This window comes from Camelus dromedarius, chromosome 16 (genome assembly GCF_036321535.1).
Source record: "Camelus dromedarius isolate mCamDro1 chromosome 16, mCamDro1.pat, whole genome shotgun sequence".
In the NCBI taxonomy this organism is placed as follows: Eukaryota; Metazoa; Chordata; class Mammalia; order Artiodactyla; family Camelidae; genus Camelus; species Camelus dromedarius.
This window is the reverse complement of record NC_087451.1, coordinates 57,115,670-57,131,721: the sequence shown is the minus strand read 5'-3', so window position 1 is coordinate 57,131,721 and position 16,052 is coordinate 57,115,670. Positions and strand designations below refer to the sequence as shown.

At 36.8% G+C, this 16,052-nt stretch overlaps 2 protein-coding genes across 2 annotated transcripts in view; one reads left to right on the top strand and one right to left on the bottom strand.

Moving 5' to 3' along the window:
- Positions 1–16,052, top strand: part of LOC135318451 (cartilage-associated protein-like) — a 117,982-nt gene that overhangs the window by 57,257 nt on the left and 44,673 nt on the right. The gene's annotated exons all lie outside the window — the stretch shown is intronic.
- Positions 1–16,052, bottom strand: part of LOC105097752 (leucine-rich repeat-containing protein 37A3) — a 36,484-nt gene that overhangs the window by 7,800 nt on the left and 12,632 nt on the right. The window contains exons 5-10 of the mRNA XM_031469568.2: positions 15,713–15,784; positions 10,442–10,513; positions 9,773–9,853; positions 5,754–5,825; positions 5,129–5,203; positions 1,342–1,460 (exon numbers count right to left, since the gene is read on the bottom strand). Coding sequence (XP_031325428.2) covers positions 1,342–1,460; positions 5,129–5,203; positions 5,754–5,825; positions 9,773–9,853; positions 10,442–10,513; positions 15,713–15,784 — 491 coding nt within the window. The remainder of the gene's footprint in view (positions 1–1,341; positions 1,461–5,128; positions 5,204–5,753; positions 5,826–9,772; positions 9,854–10,441; positions 10,514–15,712; positions 15,785–16,052) is intronic.

The window sequence follows — 16,052 nt, the reverse complement described above, 5'->3', positions numbered from 1 at the left end:
TTCATTTCATTTCACTCCTAGTATTCCCAGCCTTACCTGGGGGACCCATCAAGAGCTTCTGACTTGGGGTGGAGGGTATAGCTCAGGGGTAGAGTGCCTGCTTACCATACATGAGGTCCTGGGTTCAATCACCAGCACGTCCGTTAAAAATAAATAGAGGAGCTTAATTACTTCCCCTCTAAAAATAAACAAAAACATTAAAAAAAAAAAAAAAAAGCTTCCAACTTTCTGAAGGTCATGTGTACCCCTGTGCAGCTGGGTCTCTCTTCCAGGATTAGAAGTATTTTTGGTGGCGGTGGTTAGGGTCAGAGGAGGAGGTGAGGGTCAGAGGAAGAGGTGAAGGTTCATGAGAAAGGAGGAACAAGAGGTCACAGACAGCCCGAAACCAGGCACAGAAGATCTAGGCACTAGGCCACAGTACTTAACGCCTCTGATCTTGCTTTTGCTCACCGTGAGAGGAGATTTAAAATGCCTGTTCTGACCACTTCTGAGGGAGAAGGGAATAATATAATCAGTAAAAAAAAAAAAAAAAGTTTGGAAAATAAGGAACGTTTTTCTGTCAGTAGCAAAATGTTATTATTTATAATGTGCTCCAGCTCATTCTTAGGGACCAGTATTCAAGCTATCTGGGCATGAAAGCATATTTTGGAAGTCATTAAGTTAAGTGCTAGTAAATCTAATGTATACAAAAATCTTTGAAAGCATCTTAGTGTTTTGCGTATAGAAATGCTTGAGATTCAGAGCTGGACAGTCTAAGAATAAAAGAGCCATCCCATCCACTGGAAGGGCTAGGTAGCAGCTTCTGGTTACGGAACCAGAAACTCTCAGGCTCCAAATAAAACATAAAACACCACCACTTGTATTCTTTTATAAAACTGCAAAAGTAAACAAAATAAACAAAAACATATTTACACTTGCCCCAAAGACAAAGGGTACTTGAGACCTAATGGATATTAAATCGGTTTACAAACTGTGATGCAGTGTATGAAAAAGTTCTCATTTGGGGATAACGCATCCAACACAGAGCACAGTATACAGTATGTGGCCGTGAATGTTAATTCCCTTCCTGCTTCCATGCCTTTCTCTTGTTCCTCTATGTATGTGAATCAGTTACATTACTAAGCTAACAATGTAACTGAGGTATTATGAGTTTCGTAATGTAACTGAGAATCTGACTTTTAGCAAGGGAGGGGGGTCTTAGAAATTTAGGGAATTGAAACTCTGAATGAATAAAAATAAAGAAAATAATTCTATTACATCAATTGTTTAAACATTTTATCATCACTGATTAAAAACAAATTAAAAAAATTAAAAATCTATTATCAGACAATTCAGACTCACCACAATGTGTGGTCTCTGTCAGGCAGTCCCTGTCACAGTGCAGTTTGACTGTCTTGCAGACAACTTCAATAGTATTTTTAAATTGGCAGAGGCAGCAGGTCCGACGGCTAGGTAAGATTCTATAAATGGAAACAGAATTAAATTAGTGGTAAAGGAGTGACTTGAGTAGGGAGGCAGGCCAAGGCCACCACAGGGCAGTGAAGAAAGGAGTTATTAGGGCACATGGCCTGGAGAACTGGACAGGCACCAGTTGGCCAACTGCTGCTCTTAACTGTTGTAAATAAATACAGAGACAGAAGTGTCCAACAGAAGGGTAAGGATGGCAGTGGGTGTTGGTGAGCCTAGGAAGAAGGTGACAGGGATTAGAGTTGGGTGACACTGATCTGTAGTTTAATTCAGAAGTATCTCCTCCCAACCCTAAAGTCTCACTTTGGGTTGAGAGTGCACAGGAAGAGGGCAGACTTCCAAGAAGAGTCTGAGTAAGTCCCCAACTTCTGGAGTCCCTTTCTCAATTCCTAGTTGTGAGTAGGAAATGTATTAGAAATTACTCTGGGGATTAAAAAAACAGTGTGGTTAAATAATAACAGATCACATTCACCAACTCTGGATAACCTAAACATTCAGGAGAAAAACAATGAAGTAAAACAATTATATTAAAGAAAAGCATGTGAGTTCATAATAATACTCAAAGTCGGGGGAGCACTTCTTTACAGAACAATGCCAGCTAATAATGTAGAAGGACAGAGAGAATTAGGGAAGTGCCATTTTGCAACTACCAGTGTGACACTCAATTCAGAATGAAATTATCATTGATGCAGACTTGGGTGAAGAGTGAAAGTAGGATCTTCACTGATTCCAAACTATCACCGCATAGAATATTTATTACTTACCAAGGGAAAAGATAACTGTACAATGGAGAGATACGAAGATACCACTTTAATCAAGTGGTCAAACTTAGCATCAGGCAACCTGAAGTGATGAAGTAGGAAGGATATATCACCAGGCTATCTATTCTTCCTCAGAATGCTTGCTTTGAATCTAATTAAGACATAGACAAATTCAGATTGTGGGGCAATTTTAAAAAACTGGCTTAGGCTGTGCAAAAATGCCAATGTCGTAGAAGACCAACAACAACGACAAAAAACCAGTAGAGAAATGTTCTAGGTTAAAGGAAACAAAGACATGACATGCAATACCTAATCTTTGATTGGACCCTGTATCTAAACAGATTTAAGAATGTTACTGACTTCTGGCCCAGATGAAGTAACAGAAATATTTAACCTCCTATCTGAAACAATGTGGGGGGAAAAAAGATTAAATATATGAAACAACAGTTCTCAAGAAATTGGACCTCTTGCAATAAAGTTCAGTCATCCCCAAGAGATGGGAAATAAAAATGAAGTGATCCCTATGACTCCCCTAGTTTACTTCTTTCAGAGAGTTTCCAGGTCATGGTACAGGGAGGAGAGACTCAGACAGAAACTGGAGGACTCCCTGACTGAGGAATTGGAAGAGTCCAGGAAAATCAAGGTGACTAGAGTTCACAAAGCACAGCACTAGAGAGAAAAAGAGGTGCACAGACAAAGAACTCTGGAGATACGCAGAGGGATCTCTTGAGTATTCAACAAAGTACTGGTCAGTGCATGTGTGTGAGGAGTTACTTGAGGCCAGGAAAAGAACCACATGAAAGGATTAATGATAATAACTGGATGTGACACAGTGTTGGTCTACAAAAAAACTACTGAAACTAATAAATGAGTTATTAAATTTGCAGACTGCAAGACCAATATACCAAAAACTAATTTCTCTCAACAAATAATCAGAAATTAAAGTTTTAAAACACTACTTACAGTAGCATTAAAAGTATAAAATACTTAAGAAAAACTCTGACAAAAGATGTAGAACATCTGCACACTGAAAATTACAAAATATTGCTGGGAAAAGTTAAGGAAGACCTAAGTAAATGGAGAGGTATAACGTGTTCATGGGTCAGATGATTCAATATTGTTAAGACGTCAATTCTTCCCAAATTGATTTACAGATCTAAATCCCAGTAGGCTTTTCAATAGAAAGTGACAGGCTAATTCTAAACTTCACATGGAAATTGCTGGAATAACTGAAACAACTATGAAAAAGAGCAAAGTTGGAGAACTAACACCACCTTGATTTCAAGGCTTACGAAGCTACATTTTCAAGATATTCTGATATGAGTGGGAAGATAGACAAAAAGATCAAAGGAACAAAATATAAAGTCCAAAACTAGAGCGATATGGACAGATTGACTTTTAGCTTCAAAGGCAGTTGAGTAGAGAAGGAATAGTCTTTTGAACAAATTTTGCTGAAACAATTGAATACCCACATAAAAAAAAAATTCAATCCAAACCATATACATAAATGAACTCAAATTGGTTCAAAGATCTTTACATAAAATCTAAAAGTATAAAACTTTGAGAAATGGGAAATTTTTTATGACCTTGACTTAAACAAGATTTCTTAGACACAACACCAAAAGCATTATCCATTAAAAAAAAAAAACAGACAAATAAGACATGACCATTTAAGAATTTCAGCCCTGTGAAAGACTCTTGAGAGAATGAAGTTAAATCACAGAATACTTAGCAAATTACATATTGAATAAAGGATTTGTTTCCAGAATGTATAAAGAACACTCAAAACTTAATCAAAAATATAGATAAAAAATTCAAAGATACACAGATGGAAAAGAAGCATATGAAAAGATGTTTGACATGATTAATCACTAGGCATGCTACACTGAGATGCCACTATGTAACTATTAAACTATCTAAAGTTAAAAATAATGATCATAGCAACTGTTGGCAAAAATGTGAAGAAAATGGAACTCTCGTACACTGCTGGTAGAGATGTAAAATGGCTGGACAATTATGGAAAATAGTTTTTTAATTTAAACATACACCTACAAATGATCCAGCCATCCTACTGGCAGGTATTTACCCAAGACAAATGGAAGTATACATACATACCTAATAGATTAAAATTTTTCTTAAAACCTGAAATACAAGGATCAGGTAAAGCTGTGGAGCAACTGCAACTCTATTGCACTGCTAAAGGGAATGCAAAATGGTACGGTCACTGTAGAAAACAGTGTAGCAGTTTCTTAAAAAGTTAAACATGCACTTAGCATAGGATGCAGCAATCCCATCCTTAGGTATTTTGTCCCAAAGAAATGAAAACATACATTCACACAGAATGTATGTTTACACATACATGAGGGGTTTTAGCGGCTTTATTCTTAGCCAAAAAAACTAGAAACAATTCAAATATTCATCCCCTGATGAATGCATAAACAACTGTATATCCACACAACTGGACCACTACTCAGCAATAAAGAGAAATGAACTACGGACAGGTGCAACAGCATGGATGGATCTCCAGAGACTGGCTAAGTGAAAGAAGCCAAGAACAAAAGGCCACATACCCTATGACTTAACTTACAAGGCATTCTGGAAACGGCAAAGTGATAAGGACAACAATCAGACTGCTGGTTGCCAGGGCTGGTGGTGGGAGGAGGGGAGTGACCTCAGAGGAACATGAGGTGACTTTTGGGGCTGCAGAAGTTTTCTATATCTCAGATGTGGGGGTGGCTATATAACTACACATTTGTCAAAACCCAGCAAACTCTATAAAAAGAGTGAATTCTACTATATGAAAATCATGAAACTTATACAACAATAAACTTGACTTAAGGAAATAATAAAACTTAAAAAAAACAATTAACTGAAAATAAATGTAATAAAAATCAACTTACAGTTTTTCTAATTCAAGGCTCATCATGAGGATTCTTTCAATTGTTGTAAGTGAGACTTCTGTTTTTCCCAGGTCTCTGAAGGAAAAGCCCACACAGGCATGATATAAACCCAAAGACAAAAATTCTACACTTAAGAAGATAATTAATATGTGATTATTTCAATTCTGGCTTCTTACTTGCCATAGACAATAATCCCAGGGAGCTCTTATTGAAAAAATTTAAATGTATTTGCATCATTAAATTACTGACCTTGGTGCTGAACAGGACCATCTTTTTCTTTTTTCTTTTTTTTACCATTATCCTACCTCTCAATCTCAACTGCATCCACCTCTCTTGATTACTTTTTTTTTTTTTTTAATAATGTACACCTTATTCCATTTTGCTTTCTGGGATAAATCTTATTTTTACGTGTCTGATCTCTGTGTTTTTCAACACAATTTTCTTCCTCTGCTGGCTGTCTTACCCATATACATCCTTTCTTAATCCTTTTCTTTACCAATAACTCTTACCTCAATAACCCAGTTAAAATTTAAATTATGACTTCTTAGCCAAAATCCTCAATCTCTGATGAAGTAAAAAAGAGCAGAAATCAACTCAAGAGCCATAAGACTGCTGCAATACTTACAAATATCTTAATGCTGGCAATTTAAAAAGATAAGAATCTTCAACTGTTGTCAAAGGATTATGACTGAGAATTCTGAAAAATAGAATGACAGTAAAATTATCTGTATTTTCAGTAATGTCCATGAAAGTTTATATTCGTCTTTTTGGTATGAAACTTAAAAGTAAAAAAAAAAAGTCATTTTCTGAATTTACCTATAAATCACCCTTAGAAATTGTAAAGCACTCTTCATTTGGGAACTACCCAGGTGTCTAGATGATAAAGTAGAGAATAGAAAGAGAAAAAAATAGAGGGGGAAGTGGATAGCAAAGAAAAACATATGCCAAAAAACTTTTTAGGTCAAAAGCCCTAGAAGGGACTATGCTGGTAGGAAGCCCTTCCTCTGTAAGAAATACTATTTCTAGTGTCCTCCATAAATGAAGGCATTTTTCTTTCATCTCTAGAAATTTTTTAAATTGCATGTTTTAAACTACCCAGTTAAAGACAAAAGTGGGACCAATCCCTTGCTTCTGGAGCTGAAGAGAAAAATACAAGAGGAACTGGGGAGACCCACACTCCCACTGCACACTCCCATGTGTGTTCTTCTATCACACCCTTTGCTACTGTGTGTGGGATCACCTGCTTACTTGTCAGTCTCCTGGATTGTTAGCGCCATGAGAGCAAGGACTATACTTTATTGTCATTGTCATCTCCGTGCCTGACACAGTGCCTAGTATTTATTAGGTACTTGAGAAATGTTTGTTGAATAAATACTATTTTGTTTATATATCAACAAAGTGACAAATTCATTTTCTGAACAAATTTTTATTCCAAAATGCTGGAATAGATTTTCTTCTCAATTCTTTGAAACAAACAAGAAAAAGAAAATAATTTTAAAAACCCAAAAGAAACGAAGAAAATTTGCCTTTAGGTTAATTAACTCTATTCAAGAATCATTAGTGTACTTCTGCAGAATATTGTAAAGAGTAAAGATCATCACAACTAACACCTTTTGGATTGCCAGGTACCTATGATCAGCATTTAATATTTAATCCTCACAGTAACCTTATGCGATAGATAATATTATTATCCCACTTTACAAATGAGGAAACCAAGGCACAGAGAAGTTATATAACTTGTCCTAACTCATCAAGCTAGTAAGAAGCAGAGCTGGAATTTGAACTCAGTTCTGACTCCAAATCCTGTGTTTAACCTGTATTTTAAAAAAAAAAAAAAAATGATAAAAGGAGTGTGTTTAAAATAACTTATTACTTTAACCTTAATTTTGAGGGCATTAAATATAGAAATACCTTTTCAAATTTCATCTCCCAATCTGGGAGAGCCTCTATGAGAATCACACTTTCTCTTTTATTTCTTTTCAATTATCTCCCATGATTAAATATTTAATTAGCCTCTGGTCACTGAGGCTTTAGAGATTTTAAACCATATTGCAGGCTAATCAGTAAAAACGGTGGAGTGAGGACATCTGAAAATTCATCCCTCCATAAAACAACAACAAAAAAACTTGCAAAAATGGTCAGAATCAACTTTCTCAGAACTCTGGAAATTTAACCAATGGGCTTGTGGCAATCTAGGGAGCAATTTATTTAAGAAAAACACATTAACTTCTGTCAGGACAGTGAGATCTGCATTGCTTTAGCTTGTCCTAGACCTTTGCTCTACATGACAGTGGGAGCCTTCAAACACAGCCCACATCCTAATAACCAAAACCTTCCCCAACTTGGGAAAGGAGACAGTCACCCACGTCAAGGAAGCACAGAGAGTTCCACACAGGATCCACCCAAAGAGGAGCACACCAAGTCACACAGTAATCAAAGTGACAAAAATTAAGGACAAGAAGAAAATAAACTTAGCAGTACCAGTATCTCCTCGGAGAATAAATAAATAAGAGTTACCTCCCACCACCAAAACAAAACACAAAGTTAAAAACGCTGCTTTATTAATTAGCTCTTGACTCATCTTTGAGGTGGACTTCACATTCAAAATAGACTCTGGCACACCTCTCACTTGTTCACCTGGGGTTTGTCAATAACATAGAGGTTTCATTCAAGAAACCGAGTTATAATTACCTGAAACCCAGGCTTTGTGGGTCTTGAACATCACCTACTTTGGAAAAATCCTGTCTAATAAAAACATGCAAAGTTATGAACACTAAAATTGCTAGGACCCCTGCCAAGACCTTGGAAGGGACCTAGGCAAGTGGGGAGCCCTGCAGCTTCAGCTTCATTTAGTTGATGATAAATCCACCTCAGCTGGGGCCCTTTTCCAGACTTATTTAATGCAGAGGTAAACAATTATTTGAACTTACAAACACCTCAGTAATGTAATAGGCAACAAAATGACAACTTGAGGGGTGGCACATTTTAGACTTTCCAGATTTGGCACAAAACAAAGGAGGAGCCCAGCCCCCAACACACACTGTATTCTCACAATCTTTTGAAAGTAACCGTGAATGAATTTTAGGAAAGCTATTAATTTATTTCCAACAGCAGCTCTGATTCTTTCATTAACTTTTGTTGCCATTTCAGAAGAACACAGAAATTCAAGATCAGGCTCGTGCCTCTTGCTTGACCATCTTTTCTAACCCACTACTCATTTTCTACTTCCTTGCCTCCCTACTTGGCTGCCCTGCTGCAGAGATGCTAGCATGGCTCTCGTAAGTTTTACCATCATTTTTCTTCCAGTATGAAAGGTTCTTGGGGACAAAATCTTTGGCCTATTCTTCTCTGTAACACCAGCACTTAGTGAAGTGCAGACACACAGTGCACATGGCACTCAGTGTTTTCCAATAAATTCATTCATTTTTATCTACTGTGATTCCACAATTCTTTTTCTCCTGGCTCGCCTACATAACCATAAGGAAACTTAGATTCTAAAAGAGACTTTCGGTGTTACAAAATGTTTAGGAAAGGTCATGAGTTTAAGACATGGTATCAATGCTACTAAAACCTCTTGGCGGAGGGACCTAATGAGCCCCCTCTCCAGTGCGCTGGCAAGAGAAAAAATGACCCTTTGTTCTCTTTCCACAAGTTAGATACCAGCAAACTAATGAGGAGGGGAGGGAGGCTGCCACTGGTGGGCATCTGCAGAACTGTTAGTTCAGCTCCAGATGCACCCTCGACACCTTCATTAACCCAAAGAAATCTGTGTGAAACTGGATTTCTGAACCACAAGACAAACAGAAGAGTCTTTTCCAAAGCCTGATTTAGAGGAGACTCTTCACCTTGAGTTTAAAATCCTCTGCAGACCACTGAACCTACCTGCTGTGATCTGCTTGTGACATGGAGAAATCACAGAATTTTCAAGGTTCTGAAAAACCCACACTTCTTATTAGAAGTAGTCAGAAAAGAAAGTATAGAGAATTCAGCTATAGCAATCTATCTTCTTTATATTTTTCACACTACAGCTTAACACAAACATCCATACTTCAAAGGTTCCTATTGGCCACAGATAATTCACTTCAGACATACAGACTTTTTGAAAAATAATGTTTTGGGTGGTTGGGGAGAGTGGTGGATGTTCAAGAATTCTTTCTGCTTTACCATTTAAAAGAAGCTAATACTTGAGAAGGCACCCATACCTTTTGCTCCCTGAAGAATTCTGGGCTAAACTTAGTTCTTTGCAGCTCTGTGCTGCGTAAGTTTTAAGTATTTAGGAATTTTGCACATGAGCAGGGATTAAATTCAAAAGTGGAATTTCAAGTACTATTCACATACTGGAGCAACAACAATGGGATTCCATGACAATGCTAATTTGAGTGTTTCTGTTGGGTGCCTTTTATTTTATTGCTCGTGCCAAACATCAGTACTAGGGAGAGCCAAGTGCTCCATATATGAGTTAGACAAGTCGCATGGCCTCTTTGTACCTTAGTTTTCTCATTTAAAAAAAAAAAAGAAAGAAAAAAAAAAAAAGAATCGATCTCAAGACATAATTTCTGGAATCCACAGTGAGCTTGCACCCAGATAACCAATTACCAATAACCAAAACATAGTTTTTTACATGTATTCATCTATTTCACTTACACCTTCTGTAGAAACTGCATTCCATGTGCGGCCCGGAACGTTCCAAAGCTCAGGTCTGTGACTGAATTACAACCAAGATTGCTACAAAAAAGAAAAAAAAAAAAAAAAGACACAAGCAAAAGAAGAAGAAAAAAATATTCTTTCAGAACATTATCCTTTGGCAGTAATTCTAGTTTATATACAATGAAACATGACCTCATTATCCCTTCCATACACTAAAGAAATCTCACTGGAAAATAGTTGCTTGTGATTTATAGTTTCATGATTATATACATGGTGCATTAGATACAAAACGGTAAATCCTCAATAAATATTTGTGATAAGTGATCCTTTCTTCTCTAGCGAAGGGCAGTATTACTGACATTTTAGGCCGGACAACTCTGTTGTGGGGGGCTCTCTAGTACCCTGTAGGGGGTTTAGCAGCATCTCTGGCCTCTGTCCACCAGATGGCAGCAGCGTAACTATAGTTCTGATTACCAAAAATGTCTCCAGATATTGCCAAATGTCATCTGAGTGCAAATCTTTGCGAGAGACAAAAAGGATTAGCTACATAATTCTAGTAGCTTTCTACACTAAAATTTTAATGTTTCAAAATCAGTAGCAAATTAATTTTATAAAAAATTAACTTATAAAAATTCCAAACATAATGAAGTTATATTTGTAACTTACACAAACTGCAGAAAAGGTAGTGATTCAAATGTACCGCTTTCAATAAACTGTATTTTATTGCAAGATAAATCTCTAGGAAAAGGAAAATATTGCCTCAGTTAGCTACTAGATATCTAATTAGTAGGAATAACTACTAGAGGTTAGAATAGTAACAATGAATAAGCAGCTTCTATATAACCTCTAAACCTTATGAATTGTTATTTAAACCTTCCAGAGCCCCTAACCCTGCCCTCACCTGTCTTAAGAGTCTCACTTTCATGATGTTCACTAATAAAACATACACCTGTATAGATCTGGGTAGATTTTGGAGGTAATCTTTCCTCAGAGCAGAAGAATTGATTAGATAAACTTTTGTGGTCTCAACAAATTCTAGATTATAAGCTCGAAGTTTTTACCTCGATATATAATTATAATGTTTAATATGAAAAGCAATACTTTCCTATTTACACAACTCTCAGTTTAATTCTGTTTTTCTATGCCAACTCAATACCAGAATAAAAGATAGGCTTTCACACGACTTGAAAGGGATTGCTCCTCTTATTAATGGGTAATTTGAACTAATTGAGTATTATACTAAAATACTGACTTTTATTTGAAACACCCACACTTGACTATAGCTGGCTATCTTACTTCCACTGATTCTAACTCAGTCTCTCCTTTCTCCTGGGTGGGTGTAACTGTCTTCTGACTGGTGTTTGCACCTGTAGTCTCTTCCTTTCTCAGCCATCCTGTACAGTCACCAGATTAACTCTCCAGACGTGGTTCTCAAATACCACCATCACTTGTGAACTTACTGAAGAAATGCTCAGCTCTACTCTGGACCAACTGAATCAGTAATTGTGGGGCAGAACTTGTGCTTTAACAAGCCCTCCAAGTGACTGATTCTGCTGCAGGCTCGAGTCTGTCTGAGAGCACTACTGTGGGAACGGGGCAGCCTGGCGTGTTACCCTTGGCGTGGCCTTAAAGCCCTAGATGACCTGGCCCTAATCTCCTACTCTTCTTACTTGTACTCTGTAGGTACTCAAAGCATGTTTCCTGTGTTTTGCCTCTCTCCTACCTTCTTTTTGCAAATTTACTCTTCCCAAGATATCTGATGACATACAGTGGCCCTTTAAGGTCCTGTTCAAACAGCACTGCTCTAACATTTTCCCTGATCCAGTTTGGAGTCTTCCCTCTTCTGAGCTCCAAAACCAACTTAGAGCTCTCATTGCCCCTCTCCACTTTTTTTCTTATATAGCTATTTTTGCAGCCCATTTCCTCTGAGTATAAACTCCTTGAATGTATGGACTAGACCCACTCGTGCGTTGTCTATCATGTTTAAAGCCAATGCATGGACACAAAGTCAGATAGTTTTTAAAATAAACAATTAGCTGGGGAGTGAAAAGGAGGAAGAAAACGACTGTTTTAGAAGAAACACTCCGTTTTCTATGCCTCTACAGCACTCTGTCATCCACTTAGTGTTTCTGCATGACGGTTTGAGCTTATGTTTTTTTTTCCCTGTAAGATCAGGATTTCCTAGAAGGAACTGTTTACCTATCATTGTGTTTACAACACTAGGCACACTGCTTGGCATATTCTTTTTTACTGATTGACGTTTTTTTTAAATGAGTGAGAATAACTTATGCTAACATGAAATAATCTGCTAAGAGGGTATTTCATAGTAGAAGTAATTAATGGCCTAATCCATTGAGCAGTTATCTCATTTTTCTCCAAACTGTGTTTCTAAGGTTTGGAGCCCAGATGACAGAGAGACCCAAGAAGACTAATACAAAAGTGGTTGCCCCTTAAGGCTTGGATGGTTTGATAGTTAAAAGGACTATTTTTAGGGTCATGTGAGGCTCCTTATGCCCACTTCCCTCAGCCTTCTATATTTGCAAGAAGAATCTCTTTGCCAAAGAGCATCATTAGTTAGCTTAGTAAGGATTAATGACATACACAGCTCTGGATGCCACAGACAAAAGATAAAAATTGATCTTTTATAGCAGAGAACACAGCATCTCCTTATCGCTAAATTAACAAAACTACTATGCAAGCATTTCTTTCCTTGTATAATGACACTGCAGAGTTTTTCATTTTGTAATTAGTAAAGTTAGGGACACTTCTAATATGCTTATTTGGTGTAAACAATTATAACTATACCACTTTAACCATCACCTTAAACATTTTTAATATTGGTATAACAGTTCCTGCACTGAATCCTTAACACCAGTCTGTTCTCTTGGTAACTTGATACGTTCTGGACAATACTGTTTACATAACTCATCTACTTTAATATTTAACGTTTAAACGTGAATTTAATTTAGATTAAAATTATGAGTTAATGGCATTCATATTAATGTAAGTGTTCTATATTTTCTGGTCCTGTAGGTGATAATCTGAGCTTTAATTCCTCTCATTCTACTAAAGCACCTTTTTCACACCTTTTCTGTGAAGGCCACACAGTGAGTCCGTGAGGCTGTGCAGGCCACACACAGTCTCTTCTGTGTGTTTTCCTTTGTTTTTTCCCTCCGTTTTCCCACTTACAGCCCTTTAAACATCATCCTTAACTTGTGTGCTGTGCAGATACACATCATGGGATGGATCTGATCTGCGGGCCATAAACTAAATGTAAGTGGATGGTATATGAACACTTACATAATAAGGTTCATATGGGTGTCTATAATTGCTCAGACCACATTACCACTTTTCCTCTACAACTAAAAGGTGTTTTTCTATCTATATCTTGTCTATATAAATTTAAAAGTTAAAAATGAATAGGAGGTATTTGATGCTAGAGATGGGCTGGGGCCCTACAGACCTAGAGAATTACAGAATTTTATTGCTCAAAAAAACTGTAGAGGTTATTTAATTTAAACCCCTTAATTACTTTATCGATAATATAACTAAGAACTCGTAAATAAATGATTAACTAATTAACTTACAAATACCGGAGGACTAGCAAGCCTTTAAATGAATCCTTATGTAACTCAGTCAAAGAATTATCTCTGAGAATTCTGAAAAATGAAAAGGTTATTTTTGGATCAAAATGCAAAACAACTACAATTATTTACTACATAGGACTAACTCCCATATGTAGGGGAAATCTGGGTAATGGTGTCACCTAAATACCCTAATTCTTATTTTAGACATGGTGATCTCCACTCTGGTTTCATTTAATCATTTCTTCTCACATCTTCCTTTGTGTCCATGTCTTTTCATCACGCACACGCACACGCACGCGCACACACGCACCCCTATCCACTGTTCCTCAGCAAATCATGTATTTAATGCCTATTCTTCTGATCACAAGTCCTTGGTTAGAACCCAGCTCTGGGCAGCACTGATGCTGCAGAGCTGCCATTCCTTTCTCTCTTTTCCCAAACCGTACCTGGAAGTCCCAGACAGAGTATATTAGGGCTGGAAATGAAGTCTTCTGATTTTTTTCCCCACTGAAATTTTTTTTTTTCCAAAATTAAAACGTATATAAAATATACATACCTGTTCACTTTAATAATTAGAAATCCGCATGTAACACCATTCACGTCAAGAAAGAACACAGCCAGCGCCCCCGGAGCCCCCGCTGTGCTCCTTTCCAATTACAGCCCTCTCCCTAGAGGGAACCACTATCCTGACTTTAATACTACTTTCCTCCTTTTTCACATGTAGTTTTGCCTTTTATACATCAGCCACAAAGAATATAATTTATTCTTGCCTCTTGAACTTTATGTGAGTGGAATCATTTGTGTATTATTCTCTATGTTCTTTCATTCAACAATATTTTGTAAATTTATTTTATTCTTGCATGTAGCATGTAGTGCTGCATTTCTAGCAACATGTGGCTACTGAGTCCTTGAGTGGCTAATGTGCCTAAGGAGTTGAATTCTAATTTAATTTAATTTTTAAAATTAAAATGTAAAAACATACTCAATGTAATTACTGGAAAACTTTAAGTGTGTTTGCAACAATTTGAGTATGTGATACAACTTTTCAACTGTAAATTTTAAGAAAGCTAAATACAAATAAAATTTAGCAACAAAATTGAGATTTCAAACAGTACGGACAAAAACTATGGAGACTCATTAATTTTTATACTGATTACAGGTAGATATGACAATACTTTGGATATTTTTGAAGACAATGCAAAAAGATGTAGAACGTCTTATCAACAATGTAATTTGGGAGTTTTATTTATGATTTGTCTATTCAAGTTGAATAATACAAACTGCCATGAAAAATGCCAGTTAACTGCTTTGAATATAGCTTTTCCCCTAAGATCACTTATTTTATCTAACCTGACTTGTCTACAAATCAGTATAAAAAAATAGAAAAATGAGTAAAGGACAGATAATTCAGAGATGAAATACAAATGCTCAGCACACATATAAAATATTTAAATTCACAGGCACTCAGAAAAATTCAAATTCAGATGGAACCCCTTTTATTCACCCTTCAGATCAGCCAAAAATATGGAGAATATCCAGCAGTGGAAGGCTGTGGGGAAGTAAAGGCTGTCAGAGAGTGCTGACTGGATTGCAAACTGGCACAAGTTGCTTGAGGGCAATTAGAAATTTATATCTACGTAGTCTTCACCCCAACAATCCCATTTCTAGGTATCTATTCTACAGAAATACCTCACAGGCTCACGAAGATGCATGTACAAGGATGTTCATTGCAGCAGTGTTTGTAACAAGAAAACTGGACATAATCTAAACACCTTTCAATACGGGCATTATTAAACTGATATGTCCATACTATGGAATATTATGCAGGAGTTTAAATGAATGGGGCAACCCTCTATGTACTGGGAAGTAAAGAAATCTAAGACGTATCGTGACATTAAAGAATCAAGTTGCAAGATTTTACCACTTATGTAAAAAGGTATAATAAAGTCACACAACTAACTTATTGTTATCTGTAAATATGTATGTAGTCAAATACATGGAAAAGAGTCTGGAAGGACTGTTTTACTAAACTCAAAATTGTGTGGGTGGGGGATTAAGGCACAAGGAGGGTTTTCACTAAACCTGTTATTTCATTTTCCTATATGGAGGATATAATCATGCATTACTGGTATAATGGAAAATAAGTTTAAATTGGTTCTTGCTTATTTGAATGAGGGCCTGCCAAGTTTAATTTTTTAAATAAACACAGAATTTCAATCAATAGGTTGGTTTGGAATGTGAAGGGGGAAATACCTTTTTAACACGGCTGTAGACCTTGGAATTCTGGACCAAGAAGAATCTGACAAGGCAATTAGTGTTTTGTATGCATATTTAGAGAGAATATACTCACAGTTTCTCAGTCCACCGGTAAGGCTTCCATGTATTTTCATCAATGTAAGAAATAGAGTTTCCTTGGAAATCTCTGTGAAGAAACACAGTTCATATCCTTAAATAGGTAGGAAGAGAATGAGCAGAGTAAGTGAGACAATCATAGCAACCTTGTGGGGAATACTCAAATGCAGAAAAGACCAGCTTTCTAACTCCCACAGCTTCTCAGCTTCCCAGTGGGCACAATTCCTAAAGATATAATAAAGATATAATGTGACGCTACTGGCACAAGCAATGAGGCATCTCCTCAGAACCTGACCTTCCTATCTGTCCAATTTCTTGGATATATATTGCCAATTGTT